Source organism: Vanellus vanellus (assembly GCF_965231255.1).
Source record: "Vanellus vanellus genome assembly, chromosome: 4".
Lineage (NCBI taxonomy): Eukaryota > Metazoa > Chordata > Aves > Charadriiformes > Charadriidae > Vanellus > Vanellus vanellus.
Genome location: NC_138909.1, coordinates 83,308,814 through 83,328,702, shown reverse-complemented (window position 1 = coordinate 83,328,702; position 19,889 = coordinate 83,308,814). Strand labels below are relative to the sequence as shown.

Sequence of the window (19,889 nt, the reverse complement as noted above, 5' to 3'; positions counted from 1 at the left end):
CTAGTAATTGTTTTAGTGTTGATTTCTGTTTTCCAGTCCAGAATCCAATACATACAGCATTTAAATTGCTGCTGCAAGTATTTCAGCTTATGTGTTTATGAATGTAAAGCTTTATTAATATAGAATCATATCACAGAGTTCAGATCTGATCTTTGGGTAGCTTATTGGAGTTTTGAGTAAATTTTAACACAGGACTCATTGTACTTACATGTGTTCAGGTTCTGTATTTTTTATTTCAACTGTGCCTTCTGTCATGGCTTGGATGACTTATATTTCCCACTGGTTTGATGAAGATGATTGGTATGAAGGACAACAACGAGTAAGAATTGTTTAAATTAATATTGTCTCTTTCACATCCTTTATATTTTTCTTCTTTAAGCTGCTGTTAATTGTATTACTAGTACCAAAAGTAATATTCCCATAGTGATACTAAGAAGGGATTTTTAGTAGTTTTGATGAGTTCTTGAATCATAGATAAGCACATCTAAAATTAGTTTTTTGGAAATTAATGTTGCTAGCTGGATAAAAGGTATTGGAAGTTTGGTGGCCATCTGCTTGCATTTTTTAGGTTGCATAATTTAATGAGTAGTAATTCTTTAGTATGCAATGAGATAAAAATGAAGCATTTAACTTTATTGTGTTAGGATGAATTAATATACTGTGCATGGAGTAAACTAAAATCATAATAAGCAGTAATTGAGTAAACCAAAAATATTTGGGAGATGTCAAATTCACCTAGGGTCATTTCCAAGTTGTGCCTTGGATATTTGTATATTTTTATTAACGTTTTTCCAAGGAGGAGGAGTTGTTACTATAGCAACCTTTGCAGGATTTCTTTCCTTTTTTTAACATTTATTAACTGCATGCTTTGGGCAAGCTTGATCTACTGCTGCTTTCATAGACTGATGGTGGGAAGTGAATATAAGTCACATTTCTTTTGCTGTATCAAGCTCCTTTATGTAACGATGTATTTCTGTATTTTGTTTCTCATTTTGATAGTATATTCTCAGCTCTTGAATCAGAATGCAGGAGGTGCTACCGAAACATAACGACCGGCAGCTGCTTTAATTGTATTATTGTCTGTTACTTGGTAATGCCAGTCGTATGCTCATAAGTATTAAAAATTAGCAGAGTTTAATACTTTTCCACTGTTCTCTTTTTACACGTCACTCATGGTAGGAATGTATCAGGTGTGCAGTTATCTTTTAATAACCACTCATCAGGGATTCAGGTGTGAGATGTGTCAAGAGGTAACTTGAGCTGAAATCAGAAGTGTCATCTTGGCAATTTGCCAGCAGAAAAGCAATCTGCCCGTGGTTGTGGTGGCTCTGGGTTGGAAGATGAGAACAGAATTCTTACGGAGGCTCTTAGGTGCTTTGTACTGAGATCAGACATGGTTGTATGTATTTCTTTGTAGTATATACAGCGTGTGAAAACTAGATTTCTGGTACTGTATGACTGACTAATGCTCTGTAGGTGATGGTTTTGTTACCACTGCCAGATATGATGTCTCAGGTTGATTAGGTACAGAGCTCAGCATTGCTCATGATGTATTGTTAGAAATACCAGCATTTCTCCATGCTCCGTTTCAAACCCTGGTATTGCTCTTTAGATTATCTTGTTAATGTTGCACAATCAAGGATATTCTATTTAAACTGTACAAGTAGTGTAGGCAAGACAGTCAAAAATGCTCCTTTGTAATCCCAAATTATGATTATTTTTTTTAATGTTAAATTGTTGGCCTTAGGTTTTCTAAGCAGGGTACCTATCTTGGATTAATATATTTGTTTTTAATTTAAAATAAGTGTTTGTTTCTGTAAAATACAGTCTCAGGCTGTGATTTGAAATCCAAACTTTTTCCAAACTTCAGTAAGAAGTTCACAACTTCTTCCCTTCTGAAGCCCGAGATACTGTGGTTAAATCAATTCCAGTAGTAATTTGGCTCTGAGTTTATTGTGGAGGTTTAAAATGGCTGTGAACACTAGTAGAACACTTGTTTGTTTAAAATTATCTTTTAAATAATAGTGTTCTTTCCCTAGTCATATCTGGATAACTGAATGCGCTCATTTTGAACCCTTGCTAGGTTAGGAAACGTCATCTGCAAATGCTGGTTGCAAGAGTCTGGCCGAGGCTTCTGGTGTTCTTGAAGAACCTTGCTGAAATTCAAACCCTTGTCCAATGCACTCTTTTCTTGCCTCTGGTTAATCTTCCAGTTCTTCAGGAGCCACAGATGGTCTGTGTGTCATGAATTGCATACAAAAGTAGAAAAAACTTAGAAAAGTTTTGCAGAAAAGCATACAAACTCTGTCTATGCAGCTTAGTGGTAAAGTAGCAACCAACCTGGGGCTTTAACGAGCAGCAGACTGCCTAGGTTAAATCCTGCCGGGAAGTATGAAGGGGTTAACTTTTGTTTGTACATGCACAAACCTAGATAATTATTCTACATTGTGACTGACACGATTAATGTAGTGAATCTTTGCTTATCTGTTGCCCAAAGCAGTTGCTTGAAGTGGTGTGTGCACAGTCTATAAGACTATTTAGAGACCTACATTAGTAACTGCAGTTTGATTGGCCACATCAGGAACTGAAAATTCTTTAGCATTTTGTGTATGAAGAAATTTTGTTTATAGGGTGTCGCTCAACTGATACTGAAATATCTGGGTCTTAAGAAATTATAACTGAAATACGACACTGCCATCTGTTTCTTTGTTTCTAACTTTTTTTTTCCTGTGGCTCTATTAAAATCCATGACAACTGATCTTTGATAATACATATATTGTCAAAGCTTTCATAGTGTGAGATTTCTTCTAATCTTCTGATGTGCTTACTTTTACTTTTGAGGGTCCCAGATTCATAAAGTAATAGATATAAATACATTTAAATGTAATGGACAGATAGCATAGAATGGGATTTAGAAAATGTATTAACTTCTCAAATGCTCCTTCCAGAAACATTAAAGTTTTTGGAAATGTCATTGCTCTGTTTAGTCTTAGTAAATTTGATTTGTCTGTTGGCTTTTAAGTTGCATATGTACCAGAATATTTCCAATTATCTTTTATTTTATGGGTCTGGACGTAATAATCAGAATTTAATTTCTTGACATGGCTATAATGTGCTTGGTGGTTTCCAGCCCAATTGGAAGAGGCCTAGTACTAATTATGTTTATGTTCTTGCACGAGACTTGGAACTATTGAGTCAGGAAGACGTTGATTTCTGCCGAGTCCTGCAGAAACGCAGAGGATTCTTGGTAGGTTTTAAGACCTTCATGTTTTCAACAAGACAAATTCATTGTCCATTATCTGGTGCTTCAAACTGGTCCCATTGGATAGAGTAATGAATTTGAAGCTCTCTGGTTCACAGGTTACATTTTCATCTCCAATAGGCTTTCCCGCAAAGATGGATAAATATGCCCAATGTCTTTAAGGAGACATCACTTTTATATCACTAAAGAAGATCTTTAATTATTACATTATCATTGATGTATCACCAAAAATACTGGTACCTGGGGACAGTAGTCTGGGTGAGATATAACAGTTTTATACATCAAATGTACAGGAGTGACAGAAAGCTTTCCACCTAAGAAAACATGCAAACTTAATTGGAAGATCGTGACAATAGAATAAACAGAAGCAGAGGACACGAACACTTTTATAGCTTTTCAGAAACTAGGGGTTTGTATATGCAGAATCACGTGGATTAAACTTGTGTGTGTGCCATATTGCATATGCACTCATTTGGACAGGTCACACCCCAATCGCTAACAATATAAGCAGATGTTACTGGTTGTGTTTAGTGGTTATAAAGTTATGGATACTTATAACATGCAAGCCCATCTCTTGATAATTAAAGGGTGGTGAGTGATGGATTTAAAGAGCTATTGTTATTCTCTGTATATCCTTGTAGTACAATCGGGAAATTCAACGAGCAATGAAATGCTCTGGGTGGCTGAAGCAGAGGAAAAGGAGTTAGGTTAAAATTAAAATGGTGCCTGTTAAAGAGCTGCAGTTGCCAGGCTACTGACACTGCCGGCTTGTGCGTGTGGTGCGACACAATGCTCCATCTTTTCTCCTGCATCCTTTAGTAACTGCATTATTCTGTGAACATCAAGGTTTAGTTCCTTCAGCTGTCAAGTAAAGTGATTTCATTCTACAACCAGAGCAAGATTTTGCAGTTTTGGGAGCAGCAAGGTATTGGAATGAACATGGACATTAAGTGGTTTACAAAAAATGATACCTATGCTAAGGTAGGGATTATTAGGCATTTATCTTTGAGTTATTGATATATAGCCATGTCTATGTATCTCATCCATTCAGTTATTTTAAAGTAATATTAACTCTATAATATACAGAATTTCAGTTTTATGTTTTTTTTTTTTTTCTATATTTAGCAACAAGGAAGGACTTAGCATGTTGCTGATCATGCCAATTGAAAAGAAAGGTTTTTGTTGTCCTCCCTCTTCCCTTCATCTCCTTGGAAACTGTGGGCATCCTTTGATAGCTTTCCCAGTCTGGTTTACATTTTTTACATGCACAGGTGGTTTCAGTGTATACCTAAGAGTCCAATATAATTACTTGTTTATCCCTTATTTTGAAATAAAATGCTTTGTTAAAAAAGTATGGAAAATCTCCATTGTAAAATAAATAAATAAATAAATAAATATGTATTATTCCACACACGTTGCATTCTTTGATTCAGTTATACTGCATTTCTAGTTCTCTGCCATTTTACTCAGGCTGTTCTGATGAATGCTGCTTTCTCCCTTCTACTATAAGTACGTTCAACAGAAATCTATAATGTCTGAAAAGATCTGCAGGAAACTGCTTTAATGCATGATAATTACATGAGAATAACAGTCAGTATGCCACACAATTGTAATTTCTTCTTCTAGATCCTATGTACTTACTGTCAAAGCAAATGCTTCTTCTTAATTACAATATTTTTTGTAAAACAGTATATAACTGTTTAGAAGGAGCAGGAAATGTTAACAAGCTTAAACCAGCAAATATTAGTAAATAAAATGCAAATTTAATTCTATAATACAGCTTGGAATATTTTACATACTTTTTTTACATATACTTAAATAGGGAAAATTTGTCTGAAGAATCAGAATTTAATAATGCTTCTTAAGCATGAATTATTAACTCAGTGAAATAATGATATATCACAAGGCAGCATTTTTCATCTAAATGTTGATCTTTTTTATAAGACATTTTCATTTGAATATCAGACTTTTAAGAAAAAAAGTACATTATCAAAAAATGGTTGTGAATTAGGCTTCCTTTGGTGAATTTCTTCAAAACATGTATCAAAGTTACCTTTTGTCTTAGGACAAAGAAAAGACAAATGTGTTCTTCTATTTTAAATACAGTACTTAATATGACGTATCCAGTGATGCTTACAGACATACATTTAGAACTAGGCTGAAATAACTTTATAGCCATGTGATGACAATGATTTCTGGTCACGATTAATCTCGCCTGAATTCTAATCAGTGGCGTATGCTTTTGGAAACCATTAAAATACACTGAACTATGCAGGTGTCCAGATGACATGAAAAAAATATAGAAAAGCCTTATTGTTGTTAATCAGCTGTGTGGAAAATGTGGAAGTGGTGGTGCTAGTAGTGGAACGATCTCCGAACCCAAAGCGCTAGTCTGTTTCGGCAGATCATGGTAATTGTAAAACCAGTGCAGAGGACCTTCTCCTTTTTGTTCTGGATTTCAGCACTGAGGCGTGGAATCCTCCTTGTTCTACAATACTGGAATAGTATTTTCCTATAGACTGGATTTCATGTAGTCAGGAATAACTTTTCTCCCTCATATCAAGGCAAAAAGGAAGATCTACTGAATATATTAACAGGATTTTTTTTCTTTAAATACAGATTACTGCAGAGTCCTACAAATCAAATCTGTTGTTACTCCAAAAGAAACATTTGTGGAATTCTGTTTTAGCACCTGTAAGAGATCTTAACATTATAAACAATTTTACCTGTAATCAAACCACAAATTAAACAGGATTTAAGATAATATTTTCTTTCAGATTAAACTTAATCAGATCAGGAACCTCTTAGCTCCCGTATGAGAAGGTAAATAAGAGGATCTGCACAAAATTAGACAAATCTGTTATTACAGTGAAATAGATATTTGTGCGCTCTTAGTGTCTAAAGAGATGTTAACTTTTAATCAATCTTGCATGTGGTAAAGCTACAAACTAAACCTATGATAACCCAATATTGTACATCTAATTCTCTTCTACTTCACCGTGGCTTTTTAAATGTTCCTTATCTGTTTGCTGACATACCTAGTGTTTCAACCATCTTCTTCCCTGGAATCAAGAGCGGAAACCAAGAGTTCTGGTTCCTTGTATTATTCTACATTTTAGTAAATTGTTCTGTAATCAACTGGATGACTTTGATTTCAGAAAAAGTGAGTGTTAAAGGTGCCAGTTATTTTTTCATTGTGACTGGAAAAAGTCTGTGTTGCAGTTCGGAATGACCCCAATTCCAAATATTTCTGAATATATGTGATTGATGTTTTAATTGCACAGAATGGACCTCTGGAATTTGTAATTTTCCTAAGCAGTAAAAGAACACTAAACCGCAAAATCAGAAATTTGGAGTCTATTTTTAGTCACTTTGCAGTGGTGATGCTGAGTCTTCAATAAGATAAATTTCTCTGTGGGATTCATGTCATTTACAACATGAGGTGGGTTGCAAATGAACTGCAAGTTGATGCAATTTATGGAACCGTTCTCTCTAGAATCTCTAATTTATTTTCCGCAGAAGTCAGAAGAATTAATATTGTTGGCAGAGATGGAGAGGGAGGCTGATAGCCAAAGCACAAGTTTGCAGCAGAGCTGTGTCTTGCAACTTGTTTTCCTGTATATTTCTGTTGTGTTGTTATAAAGTCACCTTTACCAACATTTTCAGAGGTTAAACATGGGTGTTTCACTTTAGGTGTTTAGAATGCAGTCAGAACCTTTAAGCACTGTAACTACAGTCAGTAATATCTTTGAGATGATCAGCCACAAACGTTCAATCTGATCCTTATCTTCTGCTAAAGAAGCACCCAAAATAAGTCTTGCTTTTTTTTTTTCTTTCACACTTTCTAAAGTGAGAGAGACTTATAATGTCATTTGAGGCTGCTTCTTATATTTATTCATTACTGTTTATCTGCCAAGTAGATACCCCAGGCAGATAAGAAAAATGGAAAAGAAAATTGATCATTCAACTTCATTTTCATTCCTTGTATATATGCATTAAAATGAAATTTTATTAATATTTATGTAATAAGCTTTTTGTCAATATTTACCAATAGGTTCCCTTGGGTGCTGTTGGTCACTATTACCATACTTGAACAGTTTTTTCTAAATGCACCTTAATACTAGTGTCATGCAGAAAAATGTTTCCCCCTCTATGCAGTTGATATCAAGTAGGTGGAAAGTGAACCACAGAGACCATCTCTTTCATGCTTATGGAGCCTTGTTTGGGTTGATTTAACTTCTCTGTAGAAGTGGCGAATCCTTTTTGCGGCTATGTGGACCTTGTTCTGCCATTTGGATCACCGCACTGTTGCGGGCTGTGGTCTACCTCGTCCTCATGGTCAACCTCAGCTGCAGGTGTTTGGCCACCTTCTATACTGGTGGTAAAGCCACAATTATTTCTGCAGGTTGGTGGAGCAGGCATTGCGTCAGTTAACAGTTGGCTTGAACCGAGAAAGCTGGAGAGGGACTTTTTACAAGGGCATGTAGTTATAGGACGAGGGGTAATGGCTTCAAACTGGAAGAAGGGAGATTTAGATGAGATATTGGGAAGAAATTTTTCCCTGTGCGGGCGGTGAGCCCCTGGCGCAGGGTGCCCCGAGAAGCTGTGGCTGCCCCATCCCTGGAGGGGTTCAAGGCCGGGTTGGACGGGGCTGGGAGCAATGTGGTCTAGTGGGAGGTCTCCCTGCCCAGGGCAGGGGGTGGGAACTGGATGATCTACAAGGTCTCTTCCAACCTAAACCATTCTGTGATTCTGTGTTTGTGTCACATGAAGACTGGTTTCTAAGCAAATTCAGAGATTCTGTAAAAAACAATGGCCTTCCCTACTTGTCTGCTGTAAATAAATGCAACAAGGCTCATTTTGAACATTTTCTTAAATCACAGAATCACCGAACGGTTGAGGTTGGAAGGGACCTCTGGAGGTCATCTTGTACAACCCACTCAGGAGTTAAGTTTTAACAATACCTTTGCAAGTGCGTGCGTTCTTGTTCATAGCGGAGTATGTAAATGGGCTATAGAAAAATGGGCAGGCATGTCTGCTGTAAGTAACATTTTGACATTTTTGTGAATGAAATGTTGGCTTGGTGGGTAATTGGTCTGGCCGGGCAAAGCATTGCTTGGGTTTTTATGTTGAGGTCAGTTGTTGTCTCATTCGGAGCAGAGCTGGGAGTTTGAGACTTGGTTTGGACAGTGAAGGCGTAGTTTGCTATACAGTAATGTTCCACTAAGCTTTGCTTTTTATTTTCCAGTTTTCTTCAACTTTTTTGTTAAGCAGTAATTATTAAGAAAATTGAGAAAGCATCTGCAAAAAGGATGATGATAATAAGTAATGCATAGTTGTTCTGTGCAAGTGGTTTGAAGACCTTTTTAGGCACGTTGCTTAACTTAAAAGTATTAGCTATTTTGTCAAGCTGTCTTTGTGGGGCACGAAGGGAAGGAGAGAGCAGAGGGGGCCTTACTCGGTGATACAGAAAGTGTTGAACCAGACTGCAGTAGAAAATGAAAGTGATGAAGATCGGCTTCAGCTAGTAAAAAATCAAAAACTATTCATGTGCTGTGTCTGTCCCTGTCCACCCCCCCACCCCCACCCCTTTTTTTTTTCTCCCTAATGGATTCCTGTGGATGGTATTAAAATCCCTTTCTTGTGTAGCACTGGAGCCTGCGAACACCTGCTTGGCTTTGTTTCGGCTACCTTCATTTGTACCTCATAAACACAGGATGCTGCTTTTAAAACGTAAAGTCTAGCTGTATTTTTAAGGTATATATGTATACGTTATTCATGGGTACAAAAATGTATTATTCTGTTCTTTAACATCCTATTGTCTTGCTGTCGTCTAATGGTTTTCTCTCTTACAGGCAAAAATGTCTCACGTTAAACAAGTGGGACTTCTAGCTGCTGGATGTCAGCCCTGGAACAAGGATGTGTGTGCTGCTAGTGGGGACAGATTTGCCTACTGTGCTACCCTTGCCATTTATATTTATCAGGTAAGACTATTTTTATTTAACAGACTAGTTACATTTTTACATTGCTGTCTGCCTCGCTTTGAACACTTTCAATCAATGTTTCTACAATGCTTTTGAAAGTATGATTGCTGCTGAGATGATGTCTACGTAAAGCTCGACCTTCCGCTCAAGATACCCCTTCCATATTATTCTTTCTTCTTGTCACAGCTGGTGCAAAAGATTGATGTGAACTTTATATTTCAAGTTGTATGTGTCAAGAATTATTCGTAAAAGACAGGCTCTCGGTGCAGCGAACACTTGAGATGAATGAAGTGCAGTGACAGAAGAGTGGGTTCTGAGGGAGAAATGCAGCAATTCCGCGGTTTCATTTGCAGCTTAGTGTACCAGTAGTCTTTTGAAGTAGTTTAATCCACTCTGCGGAGTTGTGGATTCGGTGGCCCACCTTTCTTCGGTTTGGAACAAGTTATTAATGTCTTCATTTCTGAACTGCTCAGCACCGTGGTCTTCTGAAGTTCGCAGTTCCTATACATCAGCACCTAACAAAGAAATACAAATGCCGTGACATAGAATTTTGAGTCTGAGAAATATGTCAGGAAATAAAGGATGCGCTTATTTTAACTTCGTGAGTTATACCACCAGTAGGATTAAAATAAACAAAATTTACTGCGTCAGGTTTGGGCATTTGATTAATTTTTTTTTTAATTGTACTAAATTATTTAAGAAATGAGAAGGATTTCAAACTCATTTTCATATTCTATCCCATTTAACCCCTTGCAGATTACTAAATGATTGTTACCATGCCTATAAATAAAGCATTTTAGGATTGGGTTTGAGTGCAGTTATTAATGGAATATAATAGTTTATAAGTGATAAGAGGATAGACTATGTTAGTACTGATTGGGCTAATTGAATATTTGCCAACTTTTCTGTCCAAGTCAAATGTATACGCATTTAATTTATTGAGGTGTCAGGTACTGACATTTGTTAAATCCACTATAAATTCATCTGTGAGTCTAATACTGTTGTATGAACTATTCTCTAACCCAACAGTACTTACAGTGAGTTTACGTAATGTGTATTTCTAAAATGATTTCTACTTTTTGTTTAGCTGGATCACCGATACAATGAATTCAAGCTCCGGGCAATTATGTCTGAGCATAAGAAGACAATCACAGCCATATCTTGGTGTCCCCACAATCCCGACGTGTTTGCAAGTGCCAGTGCAGACAGTTTGGTGATTATTTGGAATGTGACCGAGCAGAAAGTTGTGGCCAAGCTGGACAATACAAAAGGTATTTCAGACATGGAGATCTATTTGATCCATACAGCTTTTCATCCACAGCTATCAGAAATACTTGATATAGAGTAAACTCAAAGCAGTTGGTAGGCCAGAGGTTTAACAATTGCATAACGCAATATTCTTGTCAGATTTGTTGCAGTTCATTTTAGAAAATAATGATAGTGTGTTTAAGTAAATTGCTCCAATTGGTAAGGAAAGAGGGTATTCTTTTTTTCTAAAGTACTTGACCAATTCAAGAATTTACTTTGCCATTGACTTCTTGTTGAGCAGGAAAACAAGAAACAGTTTTTTTCCATCGCTGTATAAAAGCATAAATAATTAAATTTTAAATCTTGTGTGTTTTCATGATAATTTGTGGAAGTGAAAGCAAATCACAGAATCACAGAATCACCAGAGTTGGAAGGGACCTCTAGAGATCATCTAGTCCAACTCTCCTGCTAAACCAGGATTGCCCAGAGCACATTACTCAGGACTGCATCCAGGCGGGTCTTGAAAATCTCCAGGGAAGGGGACTCCACCACCTCCCTGGGCAGCCTGTGCCCGTGCTCTGTCACCCTCACCGTAAAGAAGTGTTTCCGTGTATTTGAACGGAACTTCCTGTGTTCTAACTTGTGCCCAATAAAATGTAGCCTTCAACAGATTCAAGTACAAATTATCAGCAAATCTGAAAAATGTTTTTTGTTTAAATACCCTAATTCTTGCATACCTGTGTCTTCTCTCAGGGCTTGAAACTGCTGATTAGGAGGTTGTAGTAGAAGTTTAGGGGGTTAAAAGTCTGTATTTTCCACCGTTCCCTGCTCAGTTCGGATTCATTCCCTTCAGTCAAAACCAGTACCTGTATTTCTGTTCTTACAGTCAGGCTCTTGACATTTGCATTCTTGGAAAACAGGTGCTACCCAAGAACAGTCAGTATCTCAGGAACTTCTAAGACATTTCAGGACCCTCTATTCTGTTCTTTCTAAAGCACTTAGGATACCTCTGAAAATCTTGAGCATCTTGTATATCTCGCAAAAGGAATAAGTAGAAAAAAACCCATATTGATTTATTCTAAAAGGAATATTGTACCAGATTATGCATTAATATAAAAACTGATACTTATTTTTCAATACATTCCTTGTTTAAAAAACTACTTCAGCCAATGGCTACGTGTGAAAGAAGTGTTAGTATTATCTTAAACTTTTTACAAGCTGATTTACTTTTAGAATAATATGTTTGAATCTCCTATTAATGCGGCTGTTACTGTATTTGACACTGCCATATTAAAGTGTCTAATAACAAACAGGTTTGAATTTTCAGCTTCAGGAGTTTGTCTTGCTGTTACTTATTTCTTCAGACACGCACTGTTAAATTATGAGGATAATGATGGTCGGAGATGTTAAGGTCAAAATCCTTAAACTGGCATTGTTACACTCAGGTGTTAGGCACCTGAATTATAACTGTCATATATCCAGAAGGAAGCTCTCAGGAGTTCCCTTTGATTACAGAGCTAGCATTCTGATTTTGTCACAAATATCTGCCTCTGTTATATTTATCTCTAAATTCAATTTCATCATGTTTTTCAAAAATAGACATTTTAAAGTTTTCAATATTTTACCAGCTTAGTGGCAAAAAGCTTACAGTAAAGCGTAACGGTGAATGGAATTGTGAAAGAATGAAAGTGTTGTTTATAGGATGAGGATTATCTCTTTCATATGTGTGATTGTCTTTGGCACTAATGAAATCGAGTATAGGTATCATAAAATACAGCCCATCAAAGTAGTATTAAAATAATTCTACGTCATGCCTATGGATATATGCAGTTTACTTTCACACCGTAAGATGTTCACACAGTTGTCTAAATTTCATCTGATCATTTTTATGTAGAAGAATATTTATTTCTACAGCTTTTCAAGACAATTGTGGATACTGAGTCAAGCAGTAAGACCCTGAATTTCATATCCTTGGTTCTTACAAGGTTTCCCTGTATGTTCCAGGAATTCCTGCCTCACTTAGCTGGTGCTGGAATGCAGGTGATGCAGTTGCATTTGTGTCCCACAGAGGTCCCTTGTACATTTGGACTATCTCAGGACCTGACAGCGGGGTAACTGTACACAGAGAAGCACATAGTTTCTTGTCAGATATCAGTCTGTTTAGATGGCATCCAAAGAAAAAAGGAAAAGTAGTATTTGGACATACTGATGGAAGCCTATCTATTTTTCAGCCAGGTAAAAACTGATACGGTAAAATATTCATTTTTTATATATATATATATTTGTATATCTTATTTTTGTCTCTGTATAAGTGTGTAATTCTGCAAATTTTTTTCATTTAGGTTTTATAATGTGTGCACATACATAAAACTTGTTCCTCGTTCATAGTATTCGTACTCCTTCCATATCACAAAAATATTTCCTTAGATAAAGAGTGAAGAGCATTTTCTTTGTATCTTCTCCATTTTGTGACTAAGAAAACATTGCATTTTTCAACAACTACAATAAGCTGCTTTTTTAGGGAATAATAACATCCATGATCTTCTACTGAACTATATTTCCCAGCAAGTTTGTTCTTCTGAATGGACTGACTTGCTTTGTCTCTTACTTTGTTTGCATTTGTTCTAGAGTCTTCTGCTTCAGATTCTAGAGTCCTCTGCATTTTTGTAGGTAGAATCTCATGTCATGCTTCATATTTCAATATTCTGTTCTACCAGACAATAATAAAATATTTATCTTTATGTCAGAAATCCACTGAGCACATTTGTGCATACTTCATAAATAGTCCAGTGCTCTGCTAATGAAGGTACCTTGTTAAGCTCCTCGGAAGCTAAAATTTAGCACTGTTTTCTAAAAAGATAGATATCTGTATGAGCTGGACTGTTTCAGTTGGTTTTTTTTCTGAATACTTTTTTCCTCCTGCTTTTCAACTTTGTGATAAAAATTGTTCTTTAAATAATTTTACATAGTATTATGCAAAATTTATTCTCCTTCAGTTCAGTCTACCAAATTTTCAGTGAAGATGTCACAAAGAATAGATTCTCTTCCTTCAGTAGCACTGACTGGATTAGTATTGGCATTGGGAAAAGAAAATCTATTTAACATGATAACTTCTAAATATGCATCGAACCGAGACTTTTCATAAAGTTTGTCTAGAATGACTTGAATATGAAAATAGAAATAACAGGAAAAGGATTTAAAATATCAAAATTATATTCTGCAAATGCAAATATAATATTGGCTAAAAAAGGTAGCCGCAGAGGCAGTTTTGTGTGTACCACACGTATGTTGCTATAAAAATATGTTTATTGAAAATTGTCCATTACCGCCGGGGAAAAAACTATTTGCACCAGCTTGAAATTGAGTTTAGATTATCACAGAAATTTTGCCTGTCTCTGTATTTAGGATAGCTTTCCTTAAATTGTAAATTAAACCTATCCGTTAAGATCATTTTAAAATAAAAATAAACCATAAAGTTTGTTTCCTGTTCTTAATTTGTATAATCTATTTGGTTTGAAAAAGAGAAATAAGGAGTTGAAAGTTTATACACAGTTGGGGGAAATTTTTTGTCAGAACTCTTTTACTGAAAGCCCTGGATTTAAGTAGCGCAGTTTACTTCTACTTAATAAATTCTTTAAAACTAAAGAGAAAATGTTGCACTTTGGCTTTTAAAACTGAACTTTCTAGGTTTTTGTTTTTAAACTGTTTAGAATTTCACACAGTAGGCTTCCTGTTGGATCATGTTAAGTGTTTTTCACTTCTTTTAATGAAACGGGTGTAAAAAGCTTTTTAGTCAAACAGGATTTTTATTTGATTTTATGTAACAAAAACATCACTGATCTGCAGAGGTCTACTTACAAATTAATTGTCAGAACTAAGCAGCAAATTTTACTATGGGGTAAATTAGTACAGCAAATTCAGATGCATTCAAGAACAACCACTAATTGAAGTACCATATAGCTGTCATTCTAAGCCCCGACTTGCGTGCAATATGAAATTTAAATATCATAATGACTTCGGAAGAACACAGACCAGTATTAGTTTTCTTTTAACTTGCTTTCTTTACACTATTAGAAAAAGGTGAAAAATTTGTGTACATAAAGACCTAGATGTATTTAAGAATAGAGCATGAAAATTTTGGTGACCAGATAATTTCATTGAAATATGTTTCAAAATTAGGTAATACTGACAAATAGGTTGTGTCACTATAATCAAAGTACCATTAATGGGGTTACGCTTTCATAAATTATTTTAATATGTGTCGTATCATTCAGATATAATTGAAAATGTAGGCTTATCCAAGTTGCCTATTTTGTCAACTGCGGGTTTCTAGTTTGCAATTTATAGTTGAAATTCAGCTGACTCTTGTAGATAGCTTTAAAAGGTAACAATACTTAGAAGAAAACCGTATCGGTGGGATGACTATAGGGCCTCTATGAAACAATAAAAATACAAGGGACGGGGAAAGGGACACAAAGAATTGGTACTTTTCATTAAAGAGTAGAAAGCTAATTTTTTGCTTTGATCTCAAAGTTCAGCCCTCACCTACCTCATGTCAAAGTCCACCATTACTGGACAGAATTGAGTTTGTCACCAAGTAAAATCAATTAAAAAAAAATCCTATTCCTTACTTTTAAAGGTTTCAGTCCTTTTGTAGCATGAGGAAAATATTATCGTACAAAACACTGTCTTGAGGGAACCCGAACCTGAACAGGTTCCTGTTAATTGCTTGAAAGTTCGGGGTGACTGACTCTATTTTGGAAGGCTCTCAGCTTTCCATTTAGCTGTGACTCACTGCTACATAATTAGTAGATGACAGAACTGTTTGGGTTTTTTTCCATCGTTGTTACCTATTCAGGTTTTTCTCTTGTGGCTGTACTTTCTTTTAATTAACTCCAGACTATCCATTATTGTAGCAGAACGTTTAGTGTGAAGAAAAAAACATGCGAGGATTTAAGATTGGTACCCTATTTTTAAAGAAATCCAGCGCGGTCACGTAGAGCCACGTGTTCCGTACTGGTTTACCTTTCATTTGTTCTCAGAATAAGCGGAGCTTGCTTAAATGACCTGTGACTCAGCTGCATGATTCACAGGGCTGATGGCTTCTTTTAAGGGAAAATAAAAAATTAACAGTTAGGCTTTCCGTCAGCTTTGCTGCCAGCCTCTTTTGTGAAGCCCAGGTGGAAGTGAGTGGCCCCTAGATATCCATACTACCCCACCAGCCGATCGTCCTCTCTCGGGGCTGGAGTGTTTGGCCATGACCGGCTTTCATCGCTCGAGGAGTTTTTGCCTTTGGTTCTTCCAAAGCTAACGGGAAAACGACAATTTTGCTTGGTTGTCAGTTCTTGGGTTTCATTTGAATGGTGATTTTCATTCAATAAAAAATCTGAACCGAAATGTAAGTGGGCGACATCGTTAAAGAAGGTGGGAATCCCCAAATTTTTGGCAAATTTAAAGCATTTCCCTGGTGGTATTTCTGATGTTATTCCTGTTGTTTTTCCTGATGCTTCAAAAGAGACAACTGCACCTTTGCAGCTGTCTTATAGACAAACATAAATGGAATGGAGAAATCAGTTTATGCTACTAATTGTTGTGCAGTCTTAAATTATTTTCCCCATTTCTGGTAACTGATTTATAAAGGTAGCCTAGATATAATGTGCACTAATAGCAGTTTCCCTAGAAAATCATAGTGAGAGTTATTTTAATATTCAGGGTGTTCCCCAGTGACCAAAAAACTTTCCAGCATTTTTTTTAATATGTTTTGGAATAGGCTTTGTTCTACATCAATCATTAAGGAATATAGGTAGGTCTTGGCATTTATGACAAACTAACTGTATTCTTCATTATCAAAATTGGAAATTAGATTAAAAGCTGAATAATGGAAAATGTCAATTCATTAGTTCTAGAAGAGGGGTACAATATTAGTTTGTTTTTTTTTTAATACAAGATCACAACTTAAAAAATACAGATCTAAGATGTTAATTTGTTTGGACTGTACACTATCTTATAAAACTAAGAGGCCGCTCTCTGTAGAAACAAAACGTGGGAAATAAACGTGATGTTAAAAATTGTGGTTCTTGATGATATCGATCATCAAGGGAAATATGTCTTCTGTTTTGCAGGTGTCAAATTAGGTATTTAATGACCTGTTCTGACTTCAAAATCTATGACCGCTTCATAATTGTGCACACAGTTTTGAGGAAGAAAAAAAATCTAAAGGCAGTTGTTCATAAACACCTTTTTGACTGCTACAGTTTTTTTTCTAGTTCATACTGCTCTTGTTTTGCTGGTATTTGCTGTGGTATGCAGATTTATGTATACTCAAATAACTTGTATTTTTGGCTGTGCTGCAGCCCTTTAATCATGGAAATCGTTAGGGCAATGTATATGATGTAACATACTTTTCTTTAGTATAAGATTATGTTAATAAACCTGACAGCTGTCTCTGGTTTTTGCTGTATTAAAAAGAAAGTTGGATCTGTGAGCCAGAACTACTTTAAGTCAAATATTGCTAAAAATTCCAGGGAGAGACAAAAGTGCTGGTTGCAAACCTTGTGACTATTGAAAGGGTAGACTTGATTTAATTTTGACATAATCTGTTTTCTTGTGCTCCTGAAGGTTCTAAAAATCAGAAACATGTCTTACGACCGGAGTCTCTAGAAGGAACAGATGAAGAGGATCCAGTAACAGCGCTGGAGTGGGACCCTTTGTCAACTGACTACCTTCTTGTTGCGAATTTACATAACGGGATTCGACTAGTCGATTCTGAATCTCTGTCCTGTATCACAACTTTCAATTTTCCCAGTGCAGCAGCGTCTGTTCAGTGTTTAGCCTGGGTTTCCAGTGCACCTGGAATGTTTGTAACTGGAGGTAAGCCTTTTTTTTTTTCTTGATTTATATAAAGGTCATAAATATAGGACCGAGTCTTCCAAATTGATAGTTCAAGTTTGGTCTTTGTTTCTTAACATTTCTACAAATAAAAGCATACATGCATCGTATAAAAAAAAAATACATTAAACTGTAAAAAAGAACGGAAAACTACTGAGTGTTTTTTACTTATTTTGTATTTGTTAGGTACATGAACGAGTGACTTGAAACTATTTTTTTAATACTAAATATTTTCCTCATGCACAAATTAGCAACAAATATGAGAGTTACTTTGGGAATAGGAATAAAATGCGCTGTCCTAGTAGTGGATGTCAGTTCTTGCTCCCCAGCTTTTCTTTCTCTATTTTTTTTTCTTTCTCTATTTTCTGCCTTTTCTACACCATAGATGTTAGTGCTCAGATTAACTAACGAATAAGGAGACACTGAGAATATTTTATAATGAGGGAGGTTCCTCAGAGTTTTATCTACTGAAATTTAAATAACTAATACTAATAATTATTGTTGTTAACAGTGATACCACCATGGAGATGACAGTGCCTGCTTATAAAATTCTTCTTAGGTTTCTAAGTTTAATTCTTTGTTGTATTTTTGCTTTAATCAGTCCTTAAGCTGCATACCTCTGTGTAGAGTAAAAAGAGAAAAATCAAAAATATAAATGTTTCTGTATGTTTCTTTAAACCTCAGATTCTCAGGTTGGTGTGTTACGTATTTGGAATGTTTCACGTACAACGCCTATAGACAATTTTAAATTGAAGAAAACAGGTTTCCACGGTTTGCATGTGCTAAGTTCTCCTCCAAAGAAAAAGTGTAAGTGTAACTTTTATTGTTACTCCTTGCAATGGCTGCAAGTCAAGAAAAGTCGTCTTTGTGATTCTTGTTATATCTGAGTCGATTTCTGTAAGCTTGTGTTGGCTCTGTAGTTCTTAATTAAACAACGTACCCTCTGGTGCCAGTGGACTAGACAAATGTGTAAAGCATCAAGCGCTTTATAAGGTCTGTATTTAGTAGGCCAGGCTTCATACAGGAATCCTCCATTTCGTTTGGTTTTAATCTCATAGGAATACAAAGTATTTTACTCTTTATATTTGTTACTTATTACTGAATGAAAAAAATATTAAAAAATAATCATATCTGGTTATATCTCTTCCTTTATTTTCTTAAGCCTGTTCATCACAGTATCCTACTAAAAATCACCATACATCCTCAACGAGTGAGGCTGTTCCTCCTCCAACTTTAAGCCAAAACCAAGCATTTTCTCTTCCTCCTGGTCATGCTGTCTGTTGCTTCATGGATGGTGGAGTGGGGCTTTACGACATGGGAGCCAAAAAGTGGGATTTCCTTAGAGATTTGGTACGTTTCACCTCTGTCTTTGAAATGAGAGTTTATATGGCTTATACACTTTCTTCTAAGAGCAAAAAAAGGAGAATGAAGTCTTTACAGCACTGTAAAACAGTTTCTATCATTAAAAAGAGTCTAAATTTCTATGAAACAAAATGATGGTTCTGAAGTCGAAAGTAATTCCTTATTGCAAAAGACTGAATCCTGTTGGAAGTATTCTGGCAGTTTTCACCCAGAAATAAAGATGCAAAATAAAGATTTGGGTTTGTTTTTTTTTTAAACTGAAATTTTATTTTGATGGCCTTCTCAGAAGTATTATCTGAAGGGTTTTCTGTAATCCAGATTATAAGTTCTGGTCAACTCCGAGAGAAAATACATGCAGCCTGGATGGTGATGTCACTCAGTTTAAAATAACAAAGACCAAATTATTAAACCTGCTTTGCAGCAGAAATTCAAAACTGGGTTTATCACATACTAGGTGAGCCTCTTCTTCACTGGGCTTTTGGTTATTCTTGAGGATTTTTCTCTTTTCCTCTTTCCCCATTCCCGTTTCATTGGAAGAAATTGAATAATTGCCAGCTGTACTCCCATGCGTGATTGAATAGAGGCTGCTGTGCAGTGTTTGTTTTCCATTTTTAATGGTTTTGGTCCTATAAAGCAACTGAGGCTTAAAAATTTTTTTTACATATTATCTGTTTCTCATGTAGGTGTCAAGTTAAATACTACAAATGTGTGTCTTAGAAAACAATCAATTGACATGAAATTTCTAATGTTTAAAGTGTAATTAGAATACAGAAAATTCAATGGAATCTGAGAAAACTTGTAGAACATGTTCAACATACAAAGCTTTATTTTTTCAGTCAGATACTTTTTACCTAAAGGGCAAAATTATTTCTGTTTTAAAAAATTCTTTTTGTTCCTGGTTATTTTTTTTTTTAGCTTAACTTTTTAAATTCTGGTTTTTTAGCAACTCGGTTCCAATGGCAAATGCTAACAAGTCCTTGGCTTTGCATCACCCTGTTGTTTCAGAGCAGAAATTTTTCTGTCTTTTATTAATGATCTATGAAAGGGAGGAGTGTTAATAGTCCAAACTATTTTATGCCTTCTAATTTTGACTGATGAGCCAGGGTTTTTGGAACTCATAATTGATCTGACAGGTTATAACACAA

The 19,889-nt window shown here is 35.7% G+C and overlaps 1 protein-coding gene across 1 annotated transcript in view; it reads left to right on the top strand.

Moving 5' to 3' along the window:
* Nucleotides 1–208: 208 nt before the first annotated feature.
* The window catches only part of WDR17 (WD repeat domain 17), a gene marked incomplete at both ends in the record, with an annotated part of 51,929 nt that continues 32,248 nt past the window's right edge, over nt 209–19,889 (top strand). Inside the window, 7 exons of the mRNA XM_082483114.1 lie at nt 209–319; nt 9,118–9,246; nt 10,334–10,517; nt 12,499–12,729; nt 17,113–17,364; nt 18,067–18,189; nt 18,545–18,732. Coding sequence (XP_082339240.1) covers nt 209–319; nt 9,118–9,246; nt 10,334–10,517; nt 12,499–12,729; nt 17,113–17,364; nt 18,067–18,189; nt 18,545–18,732 — 1,218 coding nt within the window. The remainder of the gene's footprint in view (nt 320–9,117; nt 9,247–10,333; nt 10,518–12,498; nt 12,730–17,112; nt 17,365–18,066; nt 18,190–18,544; nt 18,733–19,889) is intronic.